The 27,173-nt window shown below is 52.9% G+C and overlaps 2 protein-coding genes across 5 annotated transcripts in view; one reads left to right on the top strand and one right to left on the bottom strand.

The window, feature by feature from the left end:
* The first annotated feature begins 281 nt into the window (after positions 1-281).
* Cpne6 (copine 6) lies at positions 282-7,252 on the top strand. 4 transcript variants are annotated; one of them, XM_060391183.1, is made up of 17 exons: positions 282-680; positions 1,939-2,110; positions 2,484-2,663; positions 3,084-3,206; positions 3,318-3,392; positions 3,548-3,631; positions 3,722-3,811; positions 4,123-4,227; positions 4,460-4,546; positions 5,041-5,100; positions 5,374-5,507; positions 5,578-5,632; positions 5,720-5,771; positions 6,085-6,218; positions 6,307-6,543; positions 6,752-6,926; positions 7,051-7,252. In XM_060391183.1, the coding sequence occupies exons 2-16, from the start codon at positions 1,943-1,945 to the stop codon at positions 6,887-6,889; spliced, it is 1,722 nt and encodes a 573-aa protein (XP_060247166.1). In that variant the 5' UTR covers positions 282-680; positions 1,939-1,942; the 3' UTR covers positions 6,890-6,926; positions 7,051-7,252. The 4 variants fall into 4 exon arrangements, with proteins under 4 accessions (XP_060247166.1, XP_021506030.1, XP_021506032.1 ...); XM_021650355.2 differs by having other exon boundaries at positions 1,917-2,110; XM_021650357.2 differs by having other exon boundaries at positions 285-680; positions 1,917-2,110; positions 3,084-3,158.
* A 2,901-nt stretch (positions 7,253-10,153) lies between these two features.
* The window catches only part of Nrl (neural retina leucine zipper), a 34,861-nt gene continuing 17,841 nt past the window's right edge, over positions 10,154-27,173 (bottom strand). The window contains exons 2-3 of the mRNA XM_060391174.1: positions 11,608-12,015; positions 10,154-10,552 (exon numbers count right to left, since the gene is read on the bottom strand). Coding sequence (XP_060247157.1) covers positions 10,220-10,552; positions 11,608-11,988 — 714 coding nt within the window. The 5' untranslated portion in view covers positions 11,989-12,015 and the 3' untranslated portion in view covers positions 10,154-10,219. The remainder of the gene's footprint in view (positions 10,553-11,607; positions 12,016-27,173) is intronic.

Below are 27,173 nucleotides of genomic sequence, written 5' to 3'. Positions count from 1 at the left end.
CGTGAGGCTCAGTGTGGCGCGTGATGGCTTTTAAGGAGAGTGTGGATATTAACATTCTCTTGTGTGGCAGGTTAGGGAGAGTAGGTGTCTGTGTGTATGTCACAGTACAGCCTAGTGTTCTTTTATATGGAGCTACAAATATCCTTAACCAGTGCAATACTCTGGAAAGTGCTGTGAGAGTGTGTTTCCCACTGCGCATCGGTGGGGCTATAACTGTCATGGTGTCACTGTGAGTTTATGTACTGGCGCCTGCGCGTGTCAAGATATGTGTGAGTCTGTGAGTCGTGGGTGCGTGCGTCCCCATCCTTCCTCCGTGTGGACGTGTGTGTGCCTGTACCGCTGCGATGTGTGTGTCTCTGTGGTGCCGGCTGTGGGTGTGATGTGAAGGAGATGTGTGTCACTGTGTCTGTGGGGGTCCTGCCTTGGACCTTCCCACAGCCCGCCCTCCTCCCTGGTTCTGTGGCTCCCTCCCAGGCAGTGTCCCTGCCCCTCCCCTCCTCTCCCTCCCAACCAGTCTGTGCAGGGGGGGGAGCTGGTGCTGCGGCCCCCCTCCTCCCCATCCTGGCCCCATAAATAGCAGCAGAGCCGGAGCTGGAGCCGGCGCCAGCGGCTGGAGCAGCAAGGAAGTCAGGGGCAGGGCCCGGAGAGCTGGAGAGAGGAGACCCCCACTAAGAGCCCAGGTGAGCCCACCCTCCCTCCCTCATCCAGTCGGAGTCCTGCCTCCCCTGGCCCAGTCTCCATAACATCTCCTCTGGCTCCCAGAGAAGTCGCCAGCCAGACCCCACCTGATCCCCTCTCCACCACATGCCGCTGCCTGCCTCACTCCACAGTAACTGACTTGTGGCTGACAGGCAGAGAGAGCCCCAGCCTGGACCCTCCCTCACACAACCATGAAGATATCTCATCGGGAGGCTGGTATCCAGCCAGGGAACCGTCCCGGGTCTGACGGAGACACAGGACTGTCACGCCCTCGTGGAGATGGACACAGGACAGAGGGGGACAGACAGAGGGTGGGGCACTCAGACACACCAGTGGGCACTCACTCAGGAAGCATGGCATGGACCAGACAGCTTCAGCCTGAGATCTGGACAGGCACAGATAGATGGGCTGACCGGCCATGAACTCGGGCCGGCATCCCCCTGTCAGCTGCTGCCTGAGGCTTGGTGACTCTTCTGGGGGGGTGGCGGTGCGCATGCATCCCACTGGCAGCATGGTGGGGGCCGTGGCTCCCCCAAAACCCTGTCGCTAAGAGACAGTGCCTGTGGTTGCCAAGAAGTGTGGGAACAGGGGAGGTGGGGAGGGCTGCGGGCTTGTCAATCCTCTGAAGAGCTCACAACAGAGCCCTAGTCCCTGCTCTCACTCCCCAAGCCCACCACCTCTCATTTCCCATCACCCAACCAGTGAGTGGGGGACACTAAGATGACGGGGACAGTTTGGCATGGCACCTTGCACTGCCAACCTGTCTCCTCCTGTCTACTGTAGACTCTTTCCCTGAGGCCCATCTTCGTCAGACCTCCAGGGGCCTCTCCACTCTCCTGCCCACCCCGTTGCCCCAGTTCGGTTCCCTAGTGCCAAGACTGAGTGCAGCTCTGGCTCATATACCAGTCGGGAAATAGCAGAAGGTGCTGAGACAGCAGTAAGCACAAATCAATCGATGGCCTAGGAGCCGAGACTGCCAGGAACCCACTTCCATCCCAACCCTCCAGTCTTTTCCAGCCCCATCCATGACACCTAGACTGGCACAGTGACAGAAACACGGGAGCTCTGGACTCCTGTTCTTTGCTGCTCAGAGCTCCAGGGAAGTCAAACAGAGGGCAAGGGAGGTGGGCTGCCCACGGGACCCCCAGAGCCTCAGCAAGAAGAGCAATGGGGGATCCAGGACCCCCAAGAGGCAAGCTCCTCCTCTCTTTGTCCAGGCCCTCTGTTCTGTCCCCTCAGTGCCATGTCGGACCCTGAGATGGAATGGGTGCCCGAGCCCCCGGCCATGACCCTGGGAGCCTCTCGAGTAGAGCTGCGGGTGTCCTGCCATGGCCTCCTGGACCGAGACACACTCACAAAGCCGCATCCCTGCGTGCTGCTCAAGCTCTACTCCGATGACCAGTGGGTGGAGGTGAGGGCAGCTTGGTGAGGTTTCCCTTGACTAACCTTTGTTAACCCCAGGAAGGAGGGAGGATGAGCGGAGGCGACGCAAGCCTCATGGCAGGGGAGGGTGTGAGGCTCTCAAAGGACCTTCTCTAGCCATGTGGGTAAGCTTGAACCTGAGCGTGCCATCCTTAGGAGGCCAAACGGTCTTAGTCAGGCGTTCACAGAGTCCCGGAGGGCTGAGGTGTACTGGTCAAGCAGTACCCCAAAATCCGAAGTCCGCTAGGAAAGAAAGGCACTAGCTGCTGGGGGGAGCCCCTGTGGACAGGGAGGCTTTACCTCCTTTAGACACAGACGCGTAGCCAGAGGGTCCCAGAGGGTCCTTGTCCCTCCCGCTGCAGGTGGAGCGCACGGAGGTGCTGCGCTCCTGTTCCAGCCCCGTCTTCTCCCGGGTGCTGGCGGTCGAATACTTTTTCGAAGAAAAGCAGCCACTGCAATTCCACGTGTTCGACGCTGAGGACGGAGCCACCAGCCCCAGCAGTGACACCTTCCTTGGCTCCACAGAGTGCACCTTGGGCCAGGTCCGCATGGCAGCCCAGTCCCTGAATTCTCTGCCTGCCCGTCAGCTCTGAAGCTGGCTGAGCCCTCCCTTCCATCCATGGGAGGTGCACCTTGGTTGGACAAGATGCTTAGCCCGCTTTTCCCATCTGAACGGGGTTGGGGGGGTTCCGCAGGCGTACTTGTTGGTGCTTCTTTTGTTTTTATTACTGTTGCATTTGGTGCTGGGGATTGAACCCCTGGCTAAGCTGCTCTCTACCACTGAACCACACTCCCCTCCTCAGCACCTCTCTCTTCAGGCTGCTGTAGAAGTGGAATCCGCTCTAGCCCCATCGCACAGCTGACCTACGGACGCCCTGTGGGCATTTGCTTTTTTACCCTCATACCTTGGCCAGGGCAGGGGCATGCATTACAGCCAGACTCCCTTCTACCTCTCTCTCTAGATTGTGTCACAAACCAAGGTCACTAAACCATTACTGCTGAAGAATGGGAAGACTGCGGGCAAGTCCACTATCACGGTAGGGAGAGGAATTCTGCTTCCTGTGGGGCCAAGCTTCAGTGTCCCCGTACGGACATCCATCATGATACTGTGCTTACGGCCACCTTCACTTGTGGGAAGCATATACAATAGCCCTTCTGGTGGAGAAAGAATTCTTAACCCTGTGTCCCTTTTACAGATTGTGGCTGAGGAGGTATCAGGTACCAATGACTATGTGCAACTTACCTTCAGAGCCCACAAGCTGGACAACAAGGTTGGGAGCCCAGAGTCCAAGCATCCATGCCCATTAGAGAACCATAGGCTTCCCAATAGAGTCAGACCCCAGTCTGTCTTTTCAGTGTTACTCCCTCCCCACCCCTCCTCGAAGATCTCCCCAGACCCACGAGCCCGTTTCTCTTGCGTCTCCAGGATCTCTTCAGCAAGTCTGACCCTTTCATGGAGATCTACAAGACCAATGGAGACCAGAGTGAGCAGCTGGTCTGGAGGACTGAGGTTGGTGCACAGGGCTATGGGATGAAGGTGGACAGATTATAATAAAGAAACCTAGACAGGAGATGACAAGGTCCCCCGTGCCTCCCCAAGGTGGTGAAAAACAACCTGAACCCCAGCTGGGAGCCGTTCCGCCTGTCCTTACACTCTCTGTGCAGCTGTGACGTCCACCGGCCTCTCAAGGTAAAGCCCCTTGGAGCGTCAAGTCTGCTGTCTACCTTCTCCGGGGTACAGCAAGCCTCCCCCCTCCCCCTCGTGTGATAAGCGCTAGTCTCTGTGGGATAAATAACAGCTCACAGCTCAGTGTTAAGCTTCCCACAGAGGTCCCTTTATCTGAGGCCAGCTCCCTGCCAGAGTGAGCTAAAGAGTGAAGTTTAGCAGGTGGCTTCCGGGTAGGTTAAGGACCAAGACACTGTGAGAACCTATGGCACCTTTGGAGCCACTACATGGAGAAGGTCCCTAGCCCTGATCCGGCCTCTTCCCACCCCCTTCAGTTCCTGGTGTACGACTATGACTCCAGCGGGAAGCATGACTTCATCGGCGAGTTCACCAGCACGTTCCAGGAAATGCAGGAAGGGACAGCAAACCCTGGGCAGGAGGTGCCAGAGACCCCACCCCAACCCCAGGACCCTGGGGGAAATCCTGGGGGGGGGGGCGGTGCCAAACACATCACTCTGGGTGACTGGAGACAGAAGCGGGTAGTAAGTGCCCAGGCTCCGCAGGAGGGACGGGGTCATGACAAGGGTCAGGTCTTGTCCTGGGAGCGTCAGCAGGAAGGGGCGAGAAGGCCTATTGGATGCACTCTGACTCTGGGTTGGGGCGTGGGTCTAGATGCAGTGGGACTGTATCAACCCCAAGTACCGGGACAAGAAGAAGAACTACAAGAGCTCAGGGACAGTGGTGCTGGCCCAGTGCACAGTAGGTGACAGTTCACAACTCAGGAGTCCTCTGCCCCTGCCCTAGCGCAACCTCAGAGCCATGCCCTTCCTCGCCTTTTAGCTTTTAAATATTTACATCTGTTTGCTGGGGGTGTACTTGTGAGGACACGTTAGTGCCACGGAGCACGTGTGCAGGTCAGAGAACAACTCTCGGGAGCCAAAACTCTCCTTCCACTCCGTCGGTCCCAGAGACCAAACCCAGGTCTTCAGGCCGGGCAACGCAAGTACCTTTATCTACTGAGCCATCGCTCCAGCCATTTATTTCTTACACTTATTTAAAGACCTGCTCTGGGAACTGTGAACCCTTGTTCCACCCCATCCTTGGCCGCAACCTTTAAAGCTCCAGTCCCTCCCACCACCCATCCACCCACCCACCCCCCACCACCACCCCCACACCCCTCCCCCACTGAAGCCTTGCCGAAGCTTCCATCTGAAAGGGCCATCTCACCTCATTACTCCCCGCCCCTCCGCCAGGTGGAGAAGGTGCACACCTTCCTGGATTACATCATGGGTGGCTGCCAGATCAGCTTCACGGTAAAGACCGTGGGGGGAAAAGGTTGGGGTGCGGGGCGGACAAGAAAGAGGGAGCGGCTAAGTCCATGCAAACTGAAGGAAGCCAGGGTCTCGCTCCCCTTAACTGGGCATCCCGTGTACCCTGCATCCAACGCCCCCACTCAACCATCAGGCTGGCTAGGGGCTCCCCTAGACCCATCTTGGTCCTTTCAACATACTCTAACCCTGGCGCTCTGGCCTGGCCTGTTGCTGGTGCTCACGGCTGACGCCTTTGGCTTCCCCACCTTCACCCAGGTGGCCATCGACTTCACGGCCTCCAATGGGGACCCGAGGAGCAGCCAGTCCCTGCACTGCCTCAGTCCCCGGCAGCCCAACCACTACCTGCAGGCCCTCCGCGCGGTGGGAGGCATCTGCCAGGACTATGACAGGTAGGGGCGGGGCAGAGGTCAGGGGGCGTAGTTCTCGCCCAGGAGCTCCACAGCCTTTTCTTCTCTGCAGTGATAAGCGGTTCCCGGCTTTTGGCTTCGGAGCTCGAATCCCCCCAAACTTTGAGGTAGGCTGGGTGCGAGAGTCAGGAAGCCGGTGAGGGAGCCGTGGAGGGGATACCCTCCATTCACTGCTCCGTCCTTACCCCTCACAGGTGTCCCATGACTTCGCCATCAACTTTGACCCAGAAAACCCTGAGTGTGAAGGTAAGCTGGGAGGGTCCCACCGACCCTCACGACCACACAAGCTTGCACATCCTCAGTGGGATGTCCACTCCCGTGTCCTCAGCCTCCTGTGCTGTCCCTTCCTCCCACCCAAGGCCTGTCTTCTTTCGGGAAGAGTTCGAGCCCTGTGACCCCTAGTACCTGCCCATTTACTTCCCCCAACCCCAGGGACCATCTGACTCTGCTTAGCGAGAGGCTGGGAGCCATCAGGTCTAGAACAGAAATGACCGCCCTGCTGTGTCTGGAGTGCTCTCTGCCGGCTCCTGACAGCCTCACCTCTTCTCTTTGCCCACAGAGATCTCAGGGGTCATCGCCTCCTACCGCCGCTGCTTGCCTCAGATCCAGCTCTACGGCCCCACCAACGTGGCCCCCATCATCAACCGCGTGGCCGAGCCAGCGCAGCGCGAGCAGAGCACTGGCCAAGCCACGGTGAGGAGCGCTGCCCTGTGTGTCCTCGGGTGGCGCCGGCGCCCTTCCACCCCGACGCAGCTCACGTCCCCCCTCCGCTCGCCCTCAGAAGTACTCGGTGCTGCTGGTGCTCACGGACGGCGTGGTGAGCGACATGGCCGAGACCCGGGCAGCCATCGTGCGAGCCTCCCGCCTACCCATGTCCATCATTATCGTGGGCGTGGGCAACGCTGACTTCTCCGACATGCGGCTGCTGGACGGGGACGACGGAACCCTGCGTTGCCCGAAGGGGGTACCTGCGGCCCGTGACATTGTCCAGTTTGTGCCCTTCAGGGACTTCAAGGACGTGAGTATTCGCTACTCTGGCCCGGGGAAGGGCTTCCCAGCAGTTTGTGCCCTGCCGCCGAAGCTGTCTCTCTCACCCTCTCCGCGCCCTTCGAAGGCCGCCGGAATCCAGCATGAGGCTCTGCAGCCCCACCACTTGTTCGCTTGTTCGCTTGCCCCACTCCCGGACTCCTAACCCATCTCCTTCCTCCCCCCCCCCCCGCCCCCAGGCCGCGCCCTCTGCGCTAGCTAAGTGCGTCCTGGCAGAGGTGCCCCGGCAGGTGGTAGAGTACTATGCCAGCCAGGGTATCAGTCCGGGAGCTCCCAGACCTTCCACGCCAGCTGTGACCCCCAGCCCCAGCCCGTGATGCCTCTCGACACAAGCAACACCCCTTCAGTCTCTCAGTGAGTTCTGGGGGTCCAAAGGGGTAGATAGCAGAGGGGTTCAGAGTGGTGCTTCCGGACAGCCTGTCTTGACTGATGGAATGGGTTTTGTTGGTTTTTGTTTTTGCTATCCTTCCCCTCTCAGGTGCCTGTGCTGACCCTTGTGACTCCAGTGACCAGTGTTTCTGCCTCTTGGACCAGCAATGCCCTGTGGGTCCTGGAAGTGAGTGTTGGGCCCTGTTCCCATCTCTCCAAGCCTCATCCCCCTCAACTCTGTGGACCCTCAGTAACGTCCTTCAGTGATTGTGACTTTATGGATGTTAATAAAAGGAACTAGTGCCCTAGCACTCCGGCCTTCACCCCTCGTGCCTCAGGGGCCCATTGGACAGTCATGTCCACATACACATACACCATAGAAAATGGGAGCCGACCTCAGATCAGAGCCAGGGCTCCCATAACAGGCTCTTGTCTTGTCAGTCTGTGCGCTGGCAGGATCTGAGGGGCCTCTACCCTCACCTCCCAAGCCCAGGGGGTCTGAATACCACGGCTGTTAATTGCAGGAGATGGGGGAAGGTAATGAGGGGCTGTCGAAAGGGTGGGCTGATGCTTTCTTAGAGCTGTCTCCAGAGAGGCCCCGCTGAGTGTCCCAGGGGCTGAACCCCAGCCCCCACACAGCTGTGGGGCAGGCCAAGAAGGGATTGTGGGGGAGAGTGAAGGGGTGCCACAGGTCTGCTAATGAATTAGGAACACGGAGAGGGCAGCTGAGGTCTGGAAGGCCTGATTTTGCCGGGAGTGCAGTCTGAAGTTTCGGGAAGTCCGGCTGGATATTCTTCCTGATAACATCAGCACTAGAGCACCAGCCGTGAGCACTGTTCCTCAGCACCCGCCACACATGGCCTCTCTAAATGCGTGTACTGTGACAGCAAGTCATAGAACCATCTCTCCATTTCTCTGGCAAAGCCGGTGAGGCTTGATTTTAACTCTCCAGAGTCAGAATGCAGCCAGAGCTGGAACTGCCTAGCCACAGCACCCCCACTCTTCATCACTGCAGCACAAAACCTTCGCTTGAGGGCTACCCACAGGGTCCAGAGGAGACCTAGCATATGTGTACTGCGGCCTGGTGTGTGGGCACAAGTGCACAAGGTGTGCAAATAAGAAAGGGGTGCGAGAGGAGCAATGGTCTGGACTGGAGCTCCAAAGGACAGAAGGGGAGAGTGAGATTCGGAGTAAGGGAAAGGTGAGCGTTGTGTCACATGCCCGTAAGTAACACCTGCGCTCGGAGAGTGGAAGCTGGGCCAGCAGCGGTGGCACGTAGCTTTAGTCCCTGCACACAAGGCAGAGGCAGGTGGATCTCCATGAGTTCAAGGCCAGCTTGGTCTACAAAGTGAATTCCAGGCCAGCTAGGGTTACACAGTGGGACCTGGTCTCAAAAAAAAGAAAAGAAAAAAAAAAAAAAAAAGGCAGGAGGATCTGAGGCCAGCCTGGGCTACCTGGTAGAAAAGAAAAAAGGAACACAGAGTAAAGGAAGAGGAGCTGAGATCCTAGGTGGACTCCCTCTGCCCCAGACTCTCCCTTCAACAATGAATGTACAAGAGGAAGGTGCTGTGGGGTCCTCACAGGAGCCCCAGCCAGAGAGAAAGGTCAAAGGTCGTGGAGGAAAAGAAAAGTGCAGAGAGCAGGAGGAGAGGAAGGTCCACTGTCAGTCTCCTGCGTAGAAGGAGGAGCTGGGCTGGAGGGAGCAGAAGTGTAATGGGGAGAGGAGAGACAGCTGGTCAGGGGGTGGGGAGTGGGGGCAGGAAGGAAGAAGGACATATGGGAACCACTTCCCCCACGCAGGACTGCTTCTCCTGTTTATTATGCCCTCGGAGGACAGATGACAGCGGCTGATGAGGTGGACACTCCCCGCTCAAAGCTTCTGCTCTGCCCAAAGGCCCTCCCCATATGTTGCCGAACTGGAGGGCTGGGTTACCATGGCAACTGTGAGGAGACCTGGAGGACAGCCACAGACAGGCCTAGAGAGGGCCAGTGCGGCTCCTGGGTTTTGGTTGTCGTAGTGGTGATGGTAGGTGGGTAAGGCTCCATCTGCACCCTTCCCCACCCACCCTCTCCGATCCTCTTTCATCGGCCCTCTAGAAACAGAATGTACACTGCGCTGCTCAGAAAAGGTCTCTCTCCACACAAATTAGGCAAGCAATCTACCGCTGGGCTACAACAGCAGAAACCCCACCCCCACCCCAAAGAAAAGGTCTCTCCCCCTCCCCCACCTCTCTCCTTCCCATCGCCCTCTCACAGTAAATGCACAAAACACTAACTAACCCAAAGCGGTGACACAGGGTTAACTCGTTTCAAACGGCAAGAACATTTAGTCAACAACATTAGTTTTTCCTGGACTTCAGATTTAATTCACAAAAGCCACACTCTCTCAGCTCCCGGTTATCCTGTGAGGTCTACAGCTCTGAGAGGCAAGAGGCAGCAGGGACACCCGAGGCAGCAGGGACACCCTAGGCGGCCAGGAGCCAGCCGCAGAGGGCCAGTGAGAGCCCAGAGGAGCCAGACTGCATGTCCACTGTCTAAGCCACAACCTGGAAGCTGAGGCAGAACAGGGTGTCCCTTTAGTGCCGTCATCTTGGGGCCTTCCGGGGACATCATTCAGATTTGCTCACTGCGGAAGAGGCCAAAACTAAAACGGTGTCAGAAGTCATCCAGTTAAGTAATTGGAGTCTGACGGCAATTGTTTTGCTTAAGGTGACAGACATACGGCCAGGGACACCGCTGAGCCTTTGCCAAGCTCACATCAGGGTGCTTGTTCCGCCCGCAAGGACTCTAAAGGCCACTGGGTTGAGCAGAGAAAAGCCTCTTGAGATGACCTACTACTCTGTCTTGTCTGGGGGGCACTGAAATCTTGACAGTTCAGTAGTCCTAAAACGAGGGATCCGAAGATTCAGTGAAAACGCAGCTTCGGTGTTGGTCACAGCATCAGTACGCTACAGGTCGAAAACCTGGAATTAAGAACTACTGCGAGGGCAACTGCATCCCCGCCCCGTCCCGGTCATCATGCCGCCGCCCATCCCCCACACCTTCACCCTCGGCACAGGCACTAGCCCCTACAGAAGTCAGCGCCCTAATCATGAAGAGTCATGGCCTGCAAAGGGAGGGGACTCGTCTCCAGCAAAGGGCCGGCATCTAACCTCAGGCATGCCACGAGGGTCAGGAGTTTGGGAATATTTGTGCGGACCATCCAGGGTGGCGATTTGGTGAGTGATAGATACCCTCTAGCGCCATCCACCCAGCCACACTCCCCTGCCCTGAGAGGCTCAGAGGAAGAGGTGCGTGTGGTCGTCGGCCCCGGGGCCGCTGGAGGTCAGCCGGTCACAGCGGGCCTTGTAGAGGTCGCGCTCGCGAGCCAGGCGGGCCACCTCGGCCCGCAGGGCGTCCAGCTGGGCCGCCAGGCGGGCGCGCTCGGCCTCCAGCCCGCGCCGCTGCTGCAGCCGCTTGGAGCGGCAGGCCTGCGCGTAGCCGCGGTTCTTGAGCGTGCGGCGCCTCTGCTTCAGCCGCAGGGCCTCGTCTCGCCCACAGCCCCGCAGCTGCCGGTTCAGCTCGCGCACGGACATCGAGACCAGCGCCGCGTCCGAAAACCTCTCGGGCAGCTGCGGAGAAAGAGCGCAGGGACCGGGGTCGGGGCGGCTCCTGCCCGCGTGGACACTCGGGTCCCCCGGGCCGGCCAGGGAAGCCCTTGGGAAAGCCCGCCCGCCGGGCTGCCAACCTTCCCCTGCTGCGTGCTCGCCCTTCCCGCAGACCCCACCCCAGGTCCCCACCCCCCTGCACCCCGGGGCTACGCCGCCCCACCCCACCCCACCCCACCCCACGCGGCGTGCCTGCGGGCCCTTCCGCGAGTGTCGCAGTGTGGGCTCCGCCCCCGCGCTCTGGCCAACCAACCAATCGCGCCTCCAGCGCTGCGTACCCTTCAGCCGTCCGCAGTGTCCCGGGGACCCGCGCCCAGACAGGTCCCGCCCTCGCCACACACTACACGTTTCCCTGTCCTGAACACCACAACCCGGTGACCCTCGAGGATTTGGATTACATCCTAATGCCCTCAACACCCCCATCTGTGTCTATAATTAATAGGATGAGTCCCAATCCTTTCTGAGAAGGTTAGGTGCTGGGGAAAACACGGAACCTTGAAAAAGCCAACCTCAGCCACAGCCTTTGCCCACTGGGACCCACGCGTACTTGATCCATTTGCTTCCACACAATCACTCATCCCGCCGCCCCCAACGCTCTTAAATTCTAAGCTCTTTTCCTTTTGAGACCCCTTGGAATCTTGTCTTGTTCTGTTTTGTTTTGTTGTTTTGTTTTTTGACCGGTACCAGTATGTAGTCGTGACTGGCCAGGAACACCATTTGGACCAGGCTGGCTTAGAACTCTACAGAAACCTTCCTGCGTCTGCCTCCCAAGAGCTGGGATTAAAGGCCTGAACCACATCTCTGGGCCTCCTCCTAATCTTATCATCCCTGTTCTCCAGGACTCAACCATTTCCTACCATTTCGGAAAAAAAACAACATAGTTTCTCTATCTGATTTGTGTCAAGGACCTTGCTCTGTCTCTTTCCAGTCACTAATTCTCTCCAGGAACTGTCCTCCCTGTTTTGACGGTCTCCTTCCTTAGGTGTTCCAACCCTCAGACAAACCTGTCAATCACTCACCTGGGCATGCGGGGCTCCTGTCTCTCCTGGGCTCGCTGAATAGTAACCATGGGTCCCTTCTACAGGGACCGGGCCCTGGTTCTGCAGCAGCTCCACAGCTTCGTCGGGGCTCAGCCCCAGCACCTCATCAGCCCCCAGCTGCTGCTGCAGGGTGGCCAACCAGTACAGCTCCTCCAGGCCTGGCCTGGGGCCCTCGCTGCCGCCCACCATGCCGGGCTCGCTGAAGGTGGGTGAAGGAGGCTCCGAGCTGTAAGGTGTTGAGCCCAGTGAGGCTGTGGGGAGCCCCGATCGGCCCTCAGAGGGCTCCCTCTTTATTTCAAACTTCATCAAGTCAAAGTCATTAACATATTCCATAGCCAAGGGACTTGGGGGAAGCGCCATTCTGGGACTGAGCTGAGACAGGTGCTCCTGCAGGAGAGAGGAAAGGCATGGAACACTTGAGGCTGCCTGCCATCCCTTGCTATCCCTTTCACTATCCCTCCCTCCCCCAGGACATAAGTGCCCTGAAACTAGAGCTCTGGGACTCGTGGAGCTGGAGCAGTGATGAAGCCACTCTTCCCTGCACAGCCACTGCCGGTCTGCTCCTGACAGGCAACAAGAAACTGGAGGCCTGAAGGGCAAACTGGACAGCCCAGCCTCTGGGGTGTTAACGGCACCCTTTGGTGCCTCTGGGATCCGGATACGAGAAAAACAACCACTCCAGGGCAGTCCAGGGCAGAGCCTCCAACCCTGGTTCCGGGACACTCTGAGAAGCTGGGTCGTCTCCAGAGGCACCATTCCACTTACAGGCAATTAAAATTTGTGCCTAATTAACTGTGGCTCTCTTTATGGGGAGGGGGGTGAGTGTGTGCGAGTTTGTGTGTGTGTGTGTGTGTGTGTGTGTGTGTGTGTTAGGACAATGGAAAGATGCTATGCTGTGAATTATTTTAGGATGTAAGAATTTTATTCTGTTATCTTTATCTCTCTTCAAACCTTCAGGATAGTGTCAGTTACACATCTCCCTCCCCCCCCCCATGGGTTAGTCAATAGACAAATCTCTTCTAAAGAAGACTTTCACGGGAAAGGAAAGGTTGAGGCAGTCTCTCCAAAGAGAATCCATGAAGACAGACCTTCTTTGGTTTAGAACCTGCCATGTTCTGTGAATTTGAGCAGATCACCTTTGCTGTCCGGTCCTGCTGTTCGCTGAGGGTAGTTAGATTTTGAAAACTCTCCCAGAGAATGTTCTACGGAACACTAATTCTGAGAAGGAGCCTAGGAGGAGGGGTCTGTGCCCAGACAATTCTACCACGGGCTGCCTCTCGGCCCCATCTCTGGCAGATTCACAAGCACAAACGTATAGTAACAAGAAGCCCCGAGCAAGCCGTCATCCAACAGAATGTACGAAATTTACAGAACCAGAAACTCTCCCTTGTTAGCCGTGGAGCGCATGCCCACCTCTGGCTAGTTTACCACACTGGTTCACACTTCTGAGCTACAGTCGCAGCTCTGGCCCAGCTCCCAGTGCCAGCAGACACACACACACAGACCCCCAGGAGCAGAAGTTCAGGGGATCTCATTCCCCGGCACTAGGACTTCAGCTGTCTCTTGATTCAGCCACATCTCAGACTTCCACACTCCGACCAGGGGGGAAGAAGAGTAAAGGTTTCCCCCTTCCCTTCCAGGTGAGAGTTGTCCTCAGCAGACCCTTGCAACCCTGAGAGGACAGAGGGGCTACACGGAACCAGTCGTTGGCAAAAAGGAGATGCTGAGGCGCTGATAGAGGTGTCCTGAGAGAATGGGAGCTGTTAAACGGTTAAGCGAGGAAGGTTGCTTATCTCTCTGATGTGATAGCAGCCAGGGTAGGAGTGGGGCAGGGCACAGAAGAGTGACTATTCTACATAAGACACAGTGGAGGGCCGACTGCAGGGACCACAGGCAGAGCTCTAGGTGACAGGCCTGGCACCCAGGTGGCTCACCATACATACTCACTTTAGGAATGACAGAGGTGCTGCAATCTGTCAGAACGCGAAAGGCATGATTTTCCCAGAAATTAGGGATGCCATAGAGCAGGATCGGGTGTCCCTGTATCCAGAAGAAAGGGGCCCAAAGGGCACTCTTAAAGGGCTAGTTCTCTGGGATCATCTGCGGTCCTCAAGCCTCAGCCAATGAGATAAAGGGCTCATTTGCATATCTCATTGGCCCGGGGCAGGGATGCAGAGGACACTGAAGGACAGGTACCACCAGTTCTGAAAGAGGGAAATGCGGCGTCTTCCCCGAGAAAGCTGCTTATTGGTGGTCCCGATTCCATGTGCTTGGTGCCCAGTAGAGCGCCACATTGGGCCCCCAGCACCACTCCTCCACGTGAGCACAATTCTCAGCCCAGTCGCTCAAAGCCTAGGGTTGGCAAGGGTCCAAATGAACTCCCAGCATCCCCATCTTTTAAGACCCTGCACCTCCCAGCTACGTCTGTGGGATGTATACAGTTTTCTGCCCATTCTCGTCCAGTGTATTGCTTCTGCTTCCTCTTTCTGAGAATCCTCACATTTCAATCCCTGCCCCACCTTCACCCCGACTGGCCTTAGGCCTCACTGAAGTCACTGTATTAGATAAGCAACTTTCTCCATGTAGAAACCCACTCTTAATAGCCCATCTCCGAGACCAGCAGCCCAGATTGAGAGAAGGAACAGGAAGAGACCACAACACTAGTCTTTCCCCGGCATACCGAAAGAGGCTGATCACCACCAGCTCATTAAATACACTTTTGTAGCTGCTCTCATGAGCCTCTGCTTCCTCTCACCTGCTCCCTGTGCAGAGTCTCAGTCCCTCTCTCCTCCTCTCTCACTCACTGTGATTGCCAGACGGCTGGGGTGTGACCTACATTTTCAGCCTAATCCCCTAACGCCTCTTAAGAGCTGTCACCTCCCAGGAGGAGCAGGGGCAGAGATAGGAGGACTTAGCCAAGGAGACGTTTAAACCTGCCTGAAGCTGTTTAAATAGGGTCTGTACTGGAATAAACTCCAGAAGTTAAAGGGTATTTCCTGCCTTCTGAGGACTCCCAGACACCGGTTAGTTAATAGATCTTCTTGTCCAATGCAGAGGAAGCTCTGAGCTCTGTAGGCCCCAAGAGTCCTCAGTTACAACGGTTAACCTAGTCCCAGCCTTATATATTAGGGAAGAGCTGATACATGCAGGCTGCTTAAGACTACGGCTCCCAAAATGTGGTCCCAGATAAGTAACAGCATCGTCTCTTGGGAACTTGAAGAAACAAATTCTCTGGCTTTACCTCAAACTCACAGAATCAGAAACTCTGTAGGTAGGACATTAAATTAAATCGTAGGCGTTAAATTATAGGCATCTGTGATTTAATAAGCCCTTCCAACAGCTCTGATACACTCTAACGTTTGAGAACCACGGTATACAGATGCCTACATTCAACCCATCTGTGTGTGTGTGTGTGTGTGTGTGTGCCCTGTGTGTGTGTGTGTGTGTGTGTGTGTGACCACACTCCATTAATTTTCCATCTCTGCTTTGGTATTGAGAAATAATTAGATAAGAGTGTTAAACTTATCAATAAATTAATGAGTTGAAGAGTTCATACCGAGTTGGCTCTCACAAGGTGGAGCCTAACAGAAAAAAATGCCTGTGAATGGTGTATCTCCTTAGTCCATCGATGTATGTTGTCTCTCTGTGTCCCTCCCTCCCTCCCTCCCTCCTTCTCCTCCCTCCTTCTTACCCTCCCTCTCTCTATCTCTCCCCCTTCCTCTCTCTCTTTCCCCTCTTCCTTTCTCTCTGTGTCACCATATATTCACTGTCATGAGGTTAGAATTTGGATCAAAGCAATAGGACCACACAACTATCAGCTAAAGCTGAAACCGTTAGAAATCTCTCCTCCTTTGGTTTTTACCTCAGGCATTTTGTCACAGCAAACACTGACACAATTGCACCAATAAACAGCTGAAGTAATCAACTTTAATTGGAAAGAGGTTTGTTTTGGCTTGCTGCGTTAGAGATCCCAGGCTGTGAGCAGCCGTCATTTATTGGCTATACTGAGCCAAGTTGTCATGGCAGAGACACACCTTAAAGCTACTCACTGTATCACCGGGACAAAAAGTAAAATAAAATAAAGGGAAGGGGATACGGCCCCTGCTGCCCTCGTGGGCATACCTCAATGACCAGAAGACTTCCCGTGAGGCCCCACCTCTTGAAATTTTCGCCACCTTCCAATAGTGACACATTTTGAACTCGAATGCCTTTGGAGGGCTTGTTTGTTTGTTTGTTTGTTTGTTTTGTTTCTTCAAGACAGGGTTTCTCTGTGTAGCTCTGGCTGTCCTGGAACTCGCTTCGACCAGGCTGACCTTGACCTCAGAGGCAGGGCATAAAGGAGCGCACCACCACTCCCAGCTTTGGAGGACATTTGAAATCCAAGCTTCCTCCACACACAGGAAAGGCCCTAAGTCGAACGTAATGACTGCCTTTGCCTAGGTCTCTTGCTATGAAGTAGAGTAACTATTCAAATAGAAATGTCGCTCTTCACCTGGACCTGCTGCTTGTTTTCTTAGAGGAAGCATACAGTTTAAGGCCAGGAACCAGCTACAAAATGGGAATAGGAATGATGAACTCGAGGAAGGCCAGGTGTGTACCAGTGGAATGTAGCTTTACAGTGGATAGCCAAGAAGGCGGCCCGGGAAGTTCCCTAAAGCAAAAGGAGCTGGCAGCTTTGGGTGCAGCCCCCTCTCATGCCTGCTCTGACCTAACCAGACACTTGCCCCCACCAGGCAGCTGTCATATCTGTCCTGATCCTCTTGTTTACTGGAGGACTCAGGGAAGGGGTGGGAGGGCTAAGCTGCTAAGGGTCGAAGGGAGTCTGGCCAAACAAGCTCAGGCCACCTGAGCCCCTCCGGGTAAAAGCCAGTTACCACTCACTGGGGAAAGGAGCTGGGTGTGACAGCTAGGCTCAGGGAAGAGTTGTGCTGACTAGTGAAAAGCCAGGAGGCAAAGAACATCCCAAGCACAACAGGGGAAGACTTGGAGGTTAGGACGTAGATGGCGGCACTAAAAGATGCCTGGACGTGTGAGGAGAGGAGACTAGGGATGAAAAAGACGGAGCTGCCTGTGCTCCATGGTAGAATGTACTCAAGCCCCAGCACGGTATGAAGAAGTGGAGGAGAGGGCACGTGTCAGTTACATAAGCACAGAGCTGGGGAAGCTGAGACAGGACCAGTGTCCGTTCAAGGCCAGCTTGAACTACAGGAGGAGAGGGGAGGAGAAGAGAAGAGCAAAGAAAGGCGGATTCTAAGATGTCACTCACCCCCACCTCCTCGGCTTGGCACACTGACTTTTGCTGGGAGGCCAGGGCTCAGTCCTGATTTTAATTTTGGTTTTGCTGTTGTAGCCCAGGCCTACTCAGGGTCACCTGCTCCCGCTTTACCCTCTGGGGTGCTGGCGTTCTGGCTGTGCACATTGCACTGTTGGTGCTGTCTCCGGTTCTCTTCTGTTCTCGCCTCCCTGTCCCTAGCAAGCCCAAAGATCCCGCTGGTATAACCACCACACATATTTGGAAAATATTTACTGAGCAACAGTTACTGTGCTAGGCGTAAAGGATACTCAGTAGCTTAGACTAATGGTGGCCATCCATTCAGGGCGCTTGTAGACGGAGGAAACAGAAATCACATACCAACTTTAGACCAGGGCTTCTCAACCTTCCTAACGCTGGGACCTTTTCATACAGTTCCTCATGTTGTGGTCACCCTCAACCACAGAACTAGTTTCTCTGAAACCTCAGAACTGTAAATTTGCTACTGTTATGAATCACCATGTGAATATTTGCGTTTTCCAACGGTCTTAGGCAACCCCTGTGAAAGGGTCCTTCAACCCCAGGGGGGTCGCCACCCACAGGTTGAGAACCACCGCTTTAGACCTATGCAAAAGTCGCATCTGCCCCCTCCCCTCTGATTTAGAAGGTCTATGCAGGTCTTTCTATGGCTGAAACCACCCCACAATGTGAAACATCCACCCTTCTCTGGCCCGGACTCCTCAGAATCACATTCTGGGTAACCAGGAATTTCCTGCACAAAGAGTTCAAACCTGCTTCCCAGGTTCACACAGACTTTCCCCCTGGGCTTCCCCTCCCATGGGTGGACCTCACAGCTGACACACACATCCCTGATGGCACGACCTGAGCGGTAGTCCGAGTCTGACAGCTGCCGTTTTCCACATCACCACGGTCTGGACAGAGCCCTGAAGACCTTAAATAAACACCAAATTTGAATAAGCCCTTCTCAACTGTTATGAGGTATGCTTGTACAAAGGCAGAAAAATTAAAAACATGTTTCCTTTAATATTTATTAGCTTAAATTATTTCTATTTTTAATGGAAGTGCTAGGGATTTGGGGATAGAATCTAAGGCCTTAGCACATGAAAAGAAAGTGCTCTGGGGCTGGAGAGATGGCTCAGTGGTTAAGAGACTGTCTGCTCTTCCAGAGGTCCTGAGTTCAACTCCCAGGAACCACATGGTGGCTCACAACCGTCTCATCTATGGGTGAGATCTGGCACTCTCTGCTGGCCTGCAGGAGTACATGCAGGCAGAACACTGTACACATAATAAATAAATAAATAAATAAGTCTTTAAAAGAAGAAAGTACTCTACTAGCTAGGTGTAGTGGCACGTGCCTTTGATCCCAGCACTCAGGAGGCAGAGGCAGGAGGATCTCTGTGAATTCGAGGCCAGCCTGGTCTACAAATCGAGTCCGGGACAGTTACACAGAGAAATACTCTACCACTGATCTTTTTTTTTTTTTTTTTTTTTTTTTTTTGGTGGGGGGGAGAGAGTTTCATTAGGTTGCCAGGCTGGCCTTGAATTTTGATCCTTTTAGTTGGCCTTCCACACAGCTGGGATTAAAAGTTCATATCACTTGGCCCAGATGAATTATTCACTTCACATATTTAAACACAAAGTTCGTACTCTTGTCCCATACACAAAAATATTCCTATACTAAAAATATATTTTATTTTTTATTTTTTTACACATGGTCTGGAGAGATGGCTCAGCAGTTAAGAGCACTGGCTATTCTTCCAGAGCCCATTTGAGAGCTCACAACCACCTGTAACTCCAGTTCCAGGGGATTTGATGCCCTCTCCTGGCCTCTGAGGAAACTGCACACAAACATGCAGTCAGAACACCCATACAAATAAAAGTAATTTTTTAAAAAATCATTCAAAGGCATTTTATTTTGAAATAGAGAAATAGGTGAGTATATTACCTAGCTTTCCTGAGACTTCTGTACTTAAGCCATCTTCATGTCTCAGCTTCCAACGAAGCTATGACTACATGTACAAACAAACTTTTTCAATTGAGAGGCTATAAAGAAGGGCAGGATGCTGAGGTTTTTATCTCATGAAGATGTACTGTGTGTGTGTGTGTGTGTGTGTGTGTGTGTGTGTGTGTGTGTGTGTGTGTGTGTTTAGAGAAAGAGAGTAGATAAAAGAATAAATTGCAGGTGTCAGTTCTCTCCATTATGTTGGTCCCAGCGATTAAACTCAGGTTATTTATTACTCTTAGCGGCAAGAGCCTTAACTTGGTGAGCCATCTCTCAGATGCCGAAGATGTAATCTAGTAGAAGTTGTTGCGGGAATCTTCTGAAATAAGCATGCAACATCCATGTGGAAGAGGGGAGTGGTCGCTGGTGGACTGAAGCTCCTGAAAGGCTTCCATCCCGGGTCTAGTTTGCATTCTTGTTTTATACTCCGAAACTACAAGGTGGGGTGGCCAAGCAAGCAAGGTCTGACAAGCCTCTGCGGCATTCAGCGTATCATTCAAGGCGATGACCCAGTGATCAGCTATTTCTCTGGGTCATTCTGTTCCAGGTAGCACGAGAAGTCACGCTTGGGAAATAGGCAGGGCAAACGAGTCAATCACCAAATAAATCAGTCAATCAGTATCGAATATTTGGTCTTTTCTACCTTATTCTACTTCAGAGTAGGGGGCAGGTTGCCTAAGGAAGCCCCCCTGAACGAAGGCTGGCCTAATGAATGAACCGGAAGTGTGAAGAGTGGGGATCCTAGGCTGCAGGACGATAGATGCAAAGCTCTGAGGCAGAAAGCAGGGAGACAGAGTCAGAAATCTGAGGCCAACATACGCAGAGGGAAGGAAGTAAAGGGGATCAAAATGGCGGAAGGGAAGAGGGTAGAGCATGGCAGGCTGCCTCAAGGATTTAGGCTTTCCTTAAAAGCAATGCGAAGGTCCTACGGGGTTGTCAGGGGTGACTGGGTTAGGACCACATTTGTCCACGAGAAGATCTATTCTGATCTACTTTCCCTTTGTGCAGGACAGTGAAGTGGACTCGGGGTTAGAGCTGGAACTTCGGCATATCCAAGCAGTGGTGTGGGGAGAGGCAGTTTCCGGCCACAGACACTCAGAGAGGACCACCTCGTCCTCTCCTTCATACCGTGTTTGACTCCAAGGGGCTCCGCCTAGGAACATGTAGCTCTCTCATCTGCCTGTCAGCACTCGGATACAATAGGCTTATTGGGAAGGACTTTCGGGGGGGGGGGATGAGAGAAAGGGAAAAGTTGAATAAATGTTGCAGGTGCAATCAACGTGAGCCATAGGAGCCGAGGAGCTGCACTAAAACTGTAGAGTTATACTGGATTGAGGCGAAGAAGTAGCTTCTGCAGCTTTATAAGGATCAGTCATTAAACACGTGGCCCTGGGACAGCCATGGCATTTGCCAGCGCAGTCCCCTTTGGCCACAAAATGTGCTTAAGTACATACAGAGGGTTCTCTTAGCTGCAGCTCTCTCTGGACACAGGGCTTAAGTAGGTAGAGCAGGGCCTTCTTATCCACCTCCACCTCCCCTGCCTTCACCTGCCTGTGGCCAAACACCGTCTAAAAATGGTAAGTTAGTTTTCCGGGTTGTTTTTCCACTTGTTTTTTGAGGCAGGGTCTCAATTTGTAGCCCAGGCTGGCCTCCAACTTATAGTAATCTCCAGGCCTCTGTTCCCGACCCAGAATTGGCCAGGATGAACTCGAACCTCCGAGCTAGTGAACTAACCCCCATCCCCACCACCCTGTTTACGTCAGCTATTTTTGTCACAGCAATAAGAAAAGTAACCATGAGCGCTGTTCTGAGGACTGTGATGAAAGCTGAACACTTCTTGCCCTGTTCCTTCCAGGAAATGAATCATCCATGCTGTACAGTGGTTCCCAGTTAAGTAGCTGTCATAGCCAGCAGATGGGCTATTCTGGCATCATATCACTTGTGTTCATTTAACCCTTAACTTACTTACAAAGGCCACTTTTTTAAACTTACTAATAGTCATGATGACGGCAAGTGATTCTCCTTCTGACATATCATCAGATTAATAGTAATCTAACCGTATGTCATATTTTGTATCATCGTGTAGGCATTTTATCATCTCAGGTCATAGAAAGAAGGGTACAATGAGACTTTCAAAGAGACTATAAGGCCAGGCATAGTGGCCCACCCCTTTAATCCTTGTAAATTCAACACCAATCTCTGGACGTTCAAGACCAGCCTTGTCTACACAAAGTTCTAGGCCAGCCAGTGATACACAGGGAGACCCTGCCTCAAGAAAAAAAGAAATACTATATATACACAACTTCTGTCGTAATATGCTGTCATAAATTATTCTGTTTGGGGTAGGGTGGTTTTCATTTGTTTGTTTGTTTTCTCGAGAAAGAGTTCTCTGTGTAGCCTTGGCTGTCCTGGACTCGCTCTGTAGACCGGGCTAGACTCAAACTCACAGAGATCTATCTCTGCCTCCCTGAATGCTGGGATCAAAGGACTGCGCCACTGGCAGGCCCCGCCTACTCACTAAGGCACAGACTGATTGACTCATCCTACCATCCAGTCCCAGGCTCAGTGCTTTGAACTGGTCCACCCCAACAACCACTCCATCTATGTGAGCTGTGGAGTGCATGAAGGAGCTGGTCCTGCAGAACTGGAGCTGCAGGACCACCATGACTCTGGGCAAAGGCAGGACTTCTGAGAGGAGTCTCAGCGATGGTCCAGTATTGATGGTGTGGCAAACACCAAAGACCTTGGACCAGACCAATGACTTGTTGCAGTGGACATTTCCATGTGAAGCTATTTGGGCAAAAAAAAAAAAAAAAAAAAAAAACTATTGTGTGACACACAGCGGCTTCCAGTGCCACTATGATGAATGAATATGTGAAGGAGAGGTGGACAAGATGGTGGAATGGGGCAGTGTGTGCAAGGTGGAGAGAGGCAGAACTGGAGACAAGACAGCTGTGACAGGGGTGAGAGAAGGCCGCTGTGTCATGGAGGATCGTGTCCTCCCCTAGTAGGGTCAGCAGGGCGGCGTGCAGCAGCCTGGAGCTTGCGCAGACTCAGCGCCCTGGCTCTGAGCAGTGAGAGGCTATCTGAGATGAAGAACGATTCGTCTTCTGGATTGGAGCTCCTTGAAAGGCCTCCATGGTCCACACTTCCACCAGAGGCCATGCTGGCATCAGTGCTCTGTACTACTGCCCCAGGCCGTGATGAAGCCCAAGAACCATTTGATGTCCGAGGGCCATGTGGATGTCCATGTCTGTAATGCCACCAAGGGCCATGCTTGGGTCTGTGGTCCTGCTGCAGCCAGGGGATGTGCTGACACCCTAGGCCCATGCTGTCACCAAGGGCCATGTCATTGTCCATGGTCTATACCACTGCCTGAGGCCATGTTGATGTCTGTGGGCCGTGCTGCTGCCAAGGGCCATGCTGATGTGAGTACAGCCACCTGAGGTTATGTTGATGTCAATGGTCTCATGCTGCCAAGGGCCATGTCTGGATCTGTGGTCCTGATGTGGCTGGAGGCCATGTTGATGTCTGTGTTCTGTGTTACCACCGAAGGCCATGTCCTTATCTGTGGGCTGTGCTACCACATGGAGCCATATTGATGTGGGTGGCCTGTCCAGCCACCTATGTTGATGTCTGCAGATCATCTGTGGTCTGTGCTGCCACCTAAGGCCATGTTGGTGTCCATGGCCCGTGCTTCATCAGGGAGCCGTGTTGATGCCACCAGAGTCCATGTGGTGGTCCTTGAAGGGTGCTGATGCTGGAGACCACTGTGGATGTTCGTGGGCTGTGCTTTTACCGTGAACCATGGAGAGGCTCGGGATCTGAGCTTCCGCTGACTGCAAAGGGCAAGAAAGCTACTTTTACTGTTATCGATGACTGCAGACACATGGTTGAGAAAGAGGGACATTGAAGGCTTCTGTGACAATACCTGTCCTCCAGCCCCCCAAAAGTAACAGCCTAAAAATCCATCAAAGAGAACTCTTAAAAAGTGTGATAAGCATTGGATCTCCATCCAGGGAAACGTGCAGAAGAAGGGAAAGAAGGACTGTAGGAGGCAGAGGGGTCAAGGACACCACAAGAAAACCCACAGAATCAGCCAACCCAAACTCATGGGGGCTCACAGAGACTGAACCAACCATCAGGAAACCTGCATGAGCCCTCTGCATATATGTTATGGTTGTGTAGCTTGGTGTTCTTGTGGGGCTCCTAACAGTGGGAGTGGGAGCTGTTTCTGACTCTTCTGCCTGCTTTTGGAACCCACTCTTCCCTCCCACCGGGTTGCCTCATCCAGCCTTAATATGAGGGGAGGTGCCTCGTCTGATTGCAACTGATGTCATGTTTGGTTGACACCCCTGGAGGCCTTCCCTTTTCTGAAGAGAATCAGAGAAGGAGTGGTTGGGAGCTGGGGGAACCGAGAGGAAAGGAAAAATGGGAAACAGAGAAAGAGGAAAGAGGAAAGGAAAGATGAGAGACTTTTTAAAATATGTTACGTGCATTAATGTGCATGCATACTGCATGTATGTCTGTGTGAGGTGTCAGATCCCCTGGGACAGAAGTTACAGACAGGTATGCGCTGCCCTGTAGGTGCTGGGAATTGAACCCAGGTCCTCTGGAAGAGCAGTCGGTGCTCTTAACTGCTGAGCCATCTCTCCAGCCCTGTTGTGTTTTCTTTTTTCTTGTCTCTCTCTCTTTTTTGGATGGGAGAATTCAAGACAGGGTTTCTCTGTGTAGCCCTGGCTGTCCTGGAACTCTGCACTGTAGACCATGATAGCCTTGAACTCACAGAGATCTGTCTGTGTTTACCTCTGAAGTCCTGGGAGTAAGGATGTGTGCAACCATGCCAGCTACTGTTGTGTTTTCAAGTATCCAGCTGGGATTTCAGGCTAGTATCTCTCTCAGATAAATTGGGACTGTTCTCAACCCTAGTCAATCTGTGAGGCATAAAAGGGATAAACCAAGATTGGCCCCAAGAAGAAGGGGGAACAAACAGAGCAGGGTAAGGCTGGACACACCCTGCCCCCTGGTGGTACTGCTTAAATACAGTGGCAGCTGGTAGAGCAGGCTGAGGTTTCTAGGGAAGCAGGCCAGGGTTGGGGAAGCAGACTGAGGACTGGGGAGCAGGCTGACATTGGGGGAGCAGGCTGAGGATTGGGGAGCAGGCTGACATTGGGGGAGCAGGCTAAGGTTTCTAGGGAAGCAGGCCAGGGTTGGGGAAGCAGGCTGAGGACTGGGGAGCAGGCTGACATTGGGGGAGCAGGCTGTGGATTGGGGAGCAGGTTGAAGAAGAGCAGAGCAAACAACAATCCAAGAAAACCCTACAGCATGCCTTGGCTTTGTCTCCCTGAAGCTAGTAAGAAAAATCTGGGAAAGGATTGAAGAAATGCAGGACTTGCTAGGTGTGGTACTTTTAATCCCAGCACTTAGGAGGCAAGGCTAGCCTATTCTACACAGCAAATCTAGGCCAGCCAGGGCTAAACAGTGAGAAACTGCTCCCCCCCCCAAAAAAAAGGAAAACAAATGTGGATCATTCGTTCTTTCATTCTCAAATGACTATCCTGGGAGGACACTGAGAAGGGACCGTTAAAAATCAAGACTCAGTTTATCTAGATTCTTCTCTCCACAATGCAGAGAAAGGGTAGGTAGGCCAGAAGGGAGGTATAGCTAGGGTCTAGATTAGAGATTTTAAGCTTATGCCTAGTCTAAGATTCTTAGAATTCTTATTTTTTTCCCCATTTGTTTTTTGTTTTCTTTTTTTGAGATAAGGTCTAGCTAACAATAAACCAAAGAAATAGAATATTATAGGATTTCACTGAAGAGAAAATGTTGATAATTATAGTCAAAAAGACCTGGAGCCAAGTTCCATTTCCCCAGCCAACCAGATGTGTGACTTCGAGCAAATGACTTAACCGTCAGTGTCTACACCTTCAAGATAAGGTTATTGTGGACTGAATGAGACTTGTACCCAGAGCTGCTAACACCTGATATCCACGCCATAAATATCAATCCTTTCTCTATGCAAAGTGATGCAATACTCAAAGACAGAGGGTGTTGAAAGGTACAGTCCAAAAACGGCCTTGAAGGTGAGAGCATAAAGCCAGGTGAGAGATAAGCCCTGTGCTACAGTGTGGCATAGACACAGATTTCAGAGCTAATTGGGTAGAAGCATTCTCAAGGTCCTGGTGTCTAACTAGCTGTGGGTGATTAGGGAAAAAAAGTACTTTAGCTTGATTCAGGTGCTCCCTGGAGAAACCTGTTAGCTGATGGTGCCACTGGCTGAGAGGGGGTCGTGCAGGAGATGGAGCAAGGTTGATCAAGATGATGACACTGAGAAAATCCACCGTGCTGGTGCCAGGGTGAACACCTCCAGGCCTACAGGGGAGTCAGGGAGCAAGCTGTGGTGGCAAGGTGGTTGGACAGTTCTGATGCAGGGACTGTAGGGCGGGGAGAGGGGATGGGGCAGTTACATGAAATTCAGTGAAAACTGGAGTCTGAATGGGACGCACTGCAGACCAGCTCCAGACCGCCATCAGAGGCAGCTCTCCTCACGCCACCACACTCCTCAAAACCTCAGGAGTCTAAAAACCAAGGTTATTTGTATGGAAGTGGGCAGAATCCACTTAAAATTGACTTAAAAAGAACACATGTAAGATCCATTCTTATAACAAAAATAGAGGCTTTCTGCTCCACCTAGTTCCAGAGACAGCCACAGCTTCTCCATGAAGTGCGGTCTAATACCTAAGACGAGACAGCAAACGTTAGAAAGAGTGGATTTGGTTGTACTGGGTGTGGAGTCACCAAGGCTGTCTTCAACTCTAGCAAAGGAGATATTGTTGGCATCAGTGACCTTTTCATTGACCTCAACTATATGTTCCAGTATGATTGATTATACCCATGGCAAGTTCCATGGCACAGTCCAGGGTTACATAAAGAGACCTTGTGTCAAAAATATTTAAGCAGATAGATAGATAGATAGATAGATAGATAGATAGATAGATAGACAGATAAAAAGGCAGTGAAGCAGGCACTGGAGGGCCCCCTAAAGGGCATCCTGGGCTTATAAGGGAACCAGTTTGCCTCTTGAGACTTTTCTCTGAGACAGGGTTTCTTTGTGTAACTTTGGCTATCCTGGACTCGATTTGTAGACCAGGCTGACCTCAAACTCACAAACTCACTGCCTCTGCCTCCTGAGTGCTGGGATTACAGGCGTGCACCACTGTACCCAGCTGCCTCCTGAGACTTCAATGGCAACATCCATTCTGCCTTAGATAGTGGGACTAGCATTACTCTCAACAACCACTTTGTCAAGCTCATGTCCAGGTATAACTGAATGGGCTGCAGCAACAGAGTAATGGACCATTTGGGTCCACACGGTCCTCCATATGGCCGCCAAGGACTAAGAAACCCTAAATCACCTGTCCCAGCAAGAACAGGAGAGGAAGAGAGAAGCCCTGAGCTTCTAACTCGGTTCCCAGAACACTGAGCATCTTCCTTTCCAGTTTCCACCTCAGACCCTCAGAAGAAGCTTAAGCCTATAGATAGCTCAGTAAAGTCCACTGTGGAGGGTTAGGGCAAACCTATTGATCTGCTTTGGTCTCAGGCAAGTTGATGCTTTGCTTTACCAAGTTGACATCCACCAGAGCCCAGCTTATATCCTACCAACTCAGCAATCCAGCGAGAAATGAGCACACGTCTGACAGGGATCTCATGACCCATCTCTGAACATCCTGATTGTTGTGGCTAAAGTGTGGGCCATGCAAATTGGCCTAAGAGAAGCAAGGGAGACCCAAATGGCCTGATGGTTCTACAAAGAAAAGACACAGTGCTGTTACCAGAAGGAGGGTTCTGAGCATGTTCAACATGGATGTGTTGACTTTGAAGTGCTATAGCATTTGGATCGTAGATACCCAAGGTTCTCAAGTTGGAACAAGTTGAGCAGTTACTCAAGGACTTCATGATAGTGGCAGATGAGAGCAGATATGTTCCTTGGAATTGGCTGGGGGGTGGGGGGGACTTAGAGGACCAAGGAAATGTCCCTGAGCCTGAAAGACCCCACCAATCTCATGGTGCTGGTGGAAATTCCCTTGATAAGAAGCTGGGCAAGGACAACAGTTGTTCGGTTTTGTTTTTATTTGGGGACTACAGAGAACTTAGCAATGGGATCCTGGGAAATAAAAGCCTATGGCTAGAAGCGCTCTGGAAAGGTAAAGCCAGGTTTCAGGCATGTGGTTATCCTGGGCTCCCGGTCCCTGGTCTCACCCCTCATTGTTA

This window comes from Meriones unguiculatus, chromosome 9, assembly GCF_030254825.1.
Source record: "Meriones unguiculatus strain TT.TT164.6M chromosome 9, Bangor_MerUng_6.1, whole genome shotgun sequence".
NCBI classification, from domain to species: Eukaryota; Metazoa; Chordata; class Mammalia; order Rodentia; family Muridae; genus Meriones; species Meriones unguiculatus.
The sequence above is the reverse complement of the archived record's forward strand: the minus strand, read 5'-3'. Positions and strand labels throughout refer to the sequence as shown.

What these genes read in the sequence shown, in the direction of transcription:
- Cpne6 (XM_060391183.1), top strand. Translation starts at nt 1,943, where the DNA reads ATGTCGGACCCTGAGATGGAATGGGTGCCCGAGCCCCCGGCCATGACC. An exon ending in GGCCAAGCTTCAGTGTCCCC is followed by an intron (nt 3,207 to 3,317) that starts GTACGGACATCC and finishes TCCCTTTTACAG; the next exon opens with ATTGTGGCTGAGGAGGTATC. An exon ending in CCTTCAGGGACTTCAAGGAC is followed by an intron (nt 6,544 to 6,751) that starts GTGAGTATTCGC and finishes CCCCGCCCCCAG; the next exon opens with GCCGCGCCCTCTGCGCTAGC.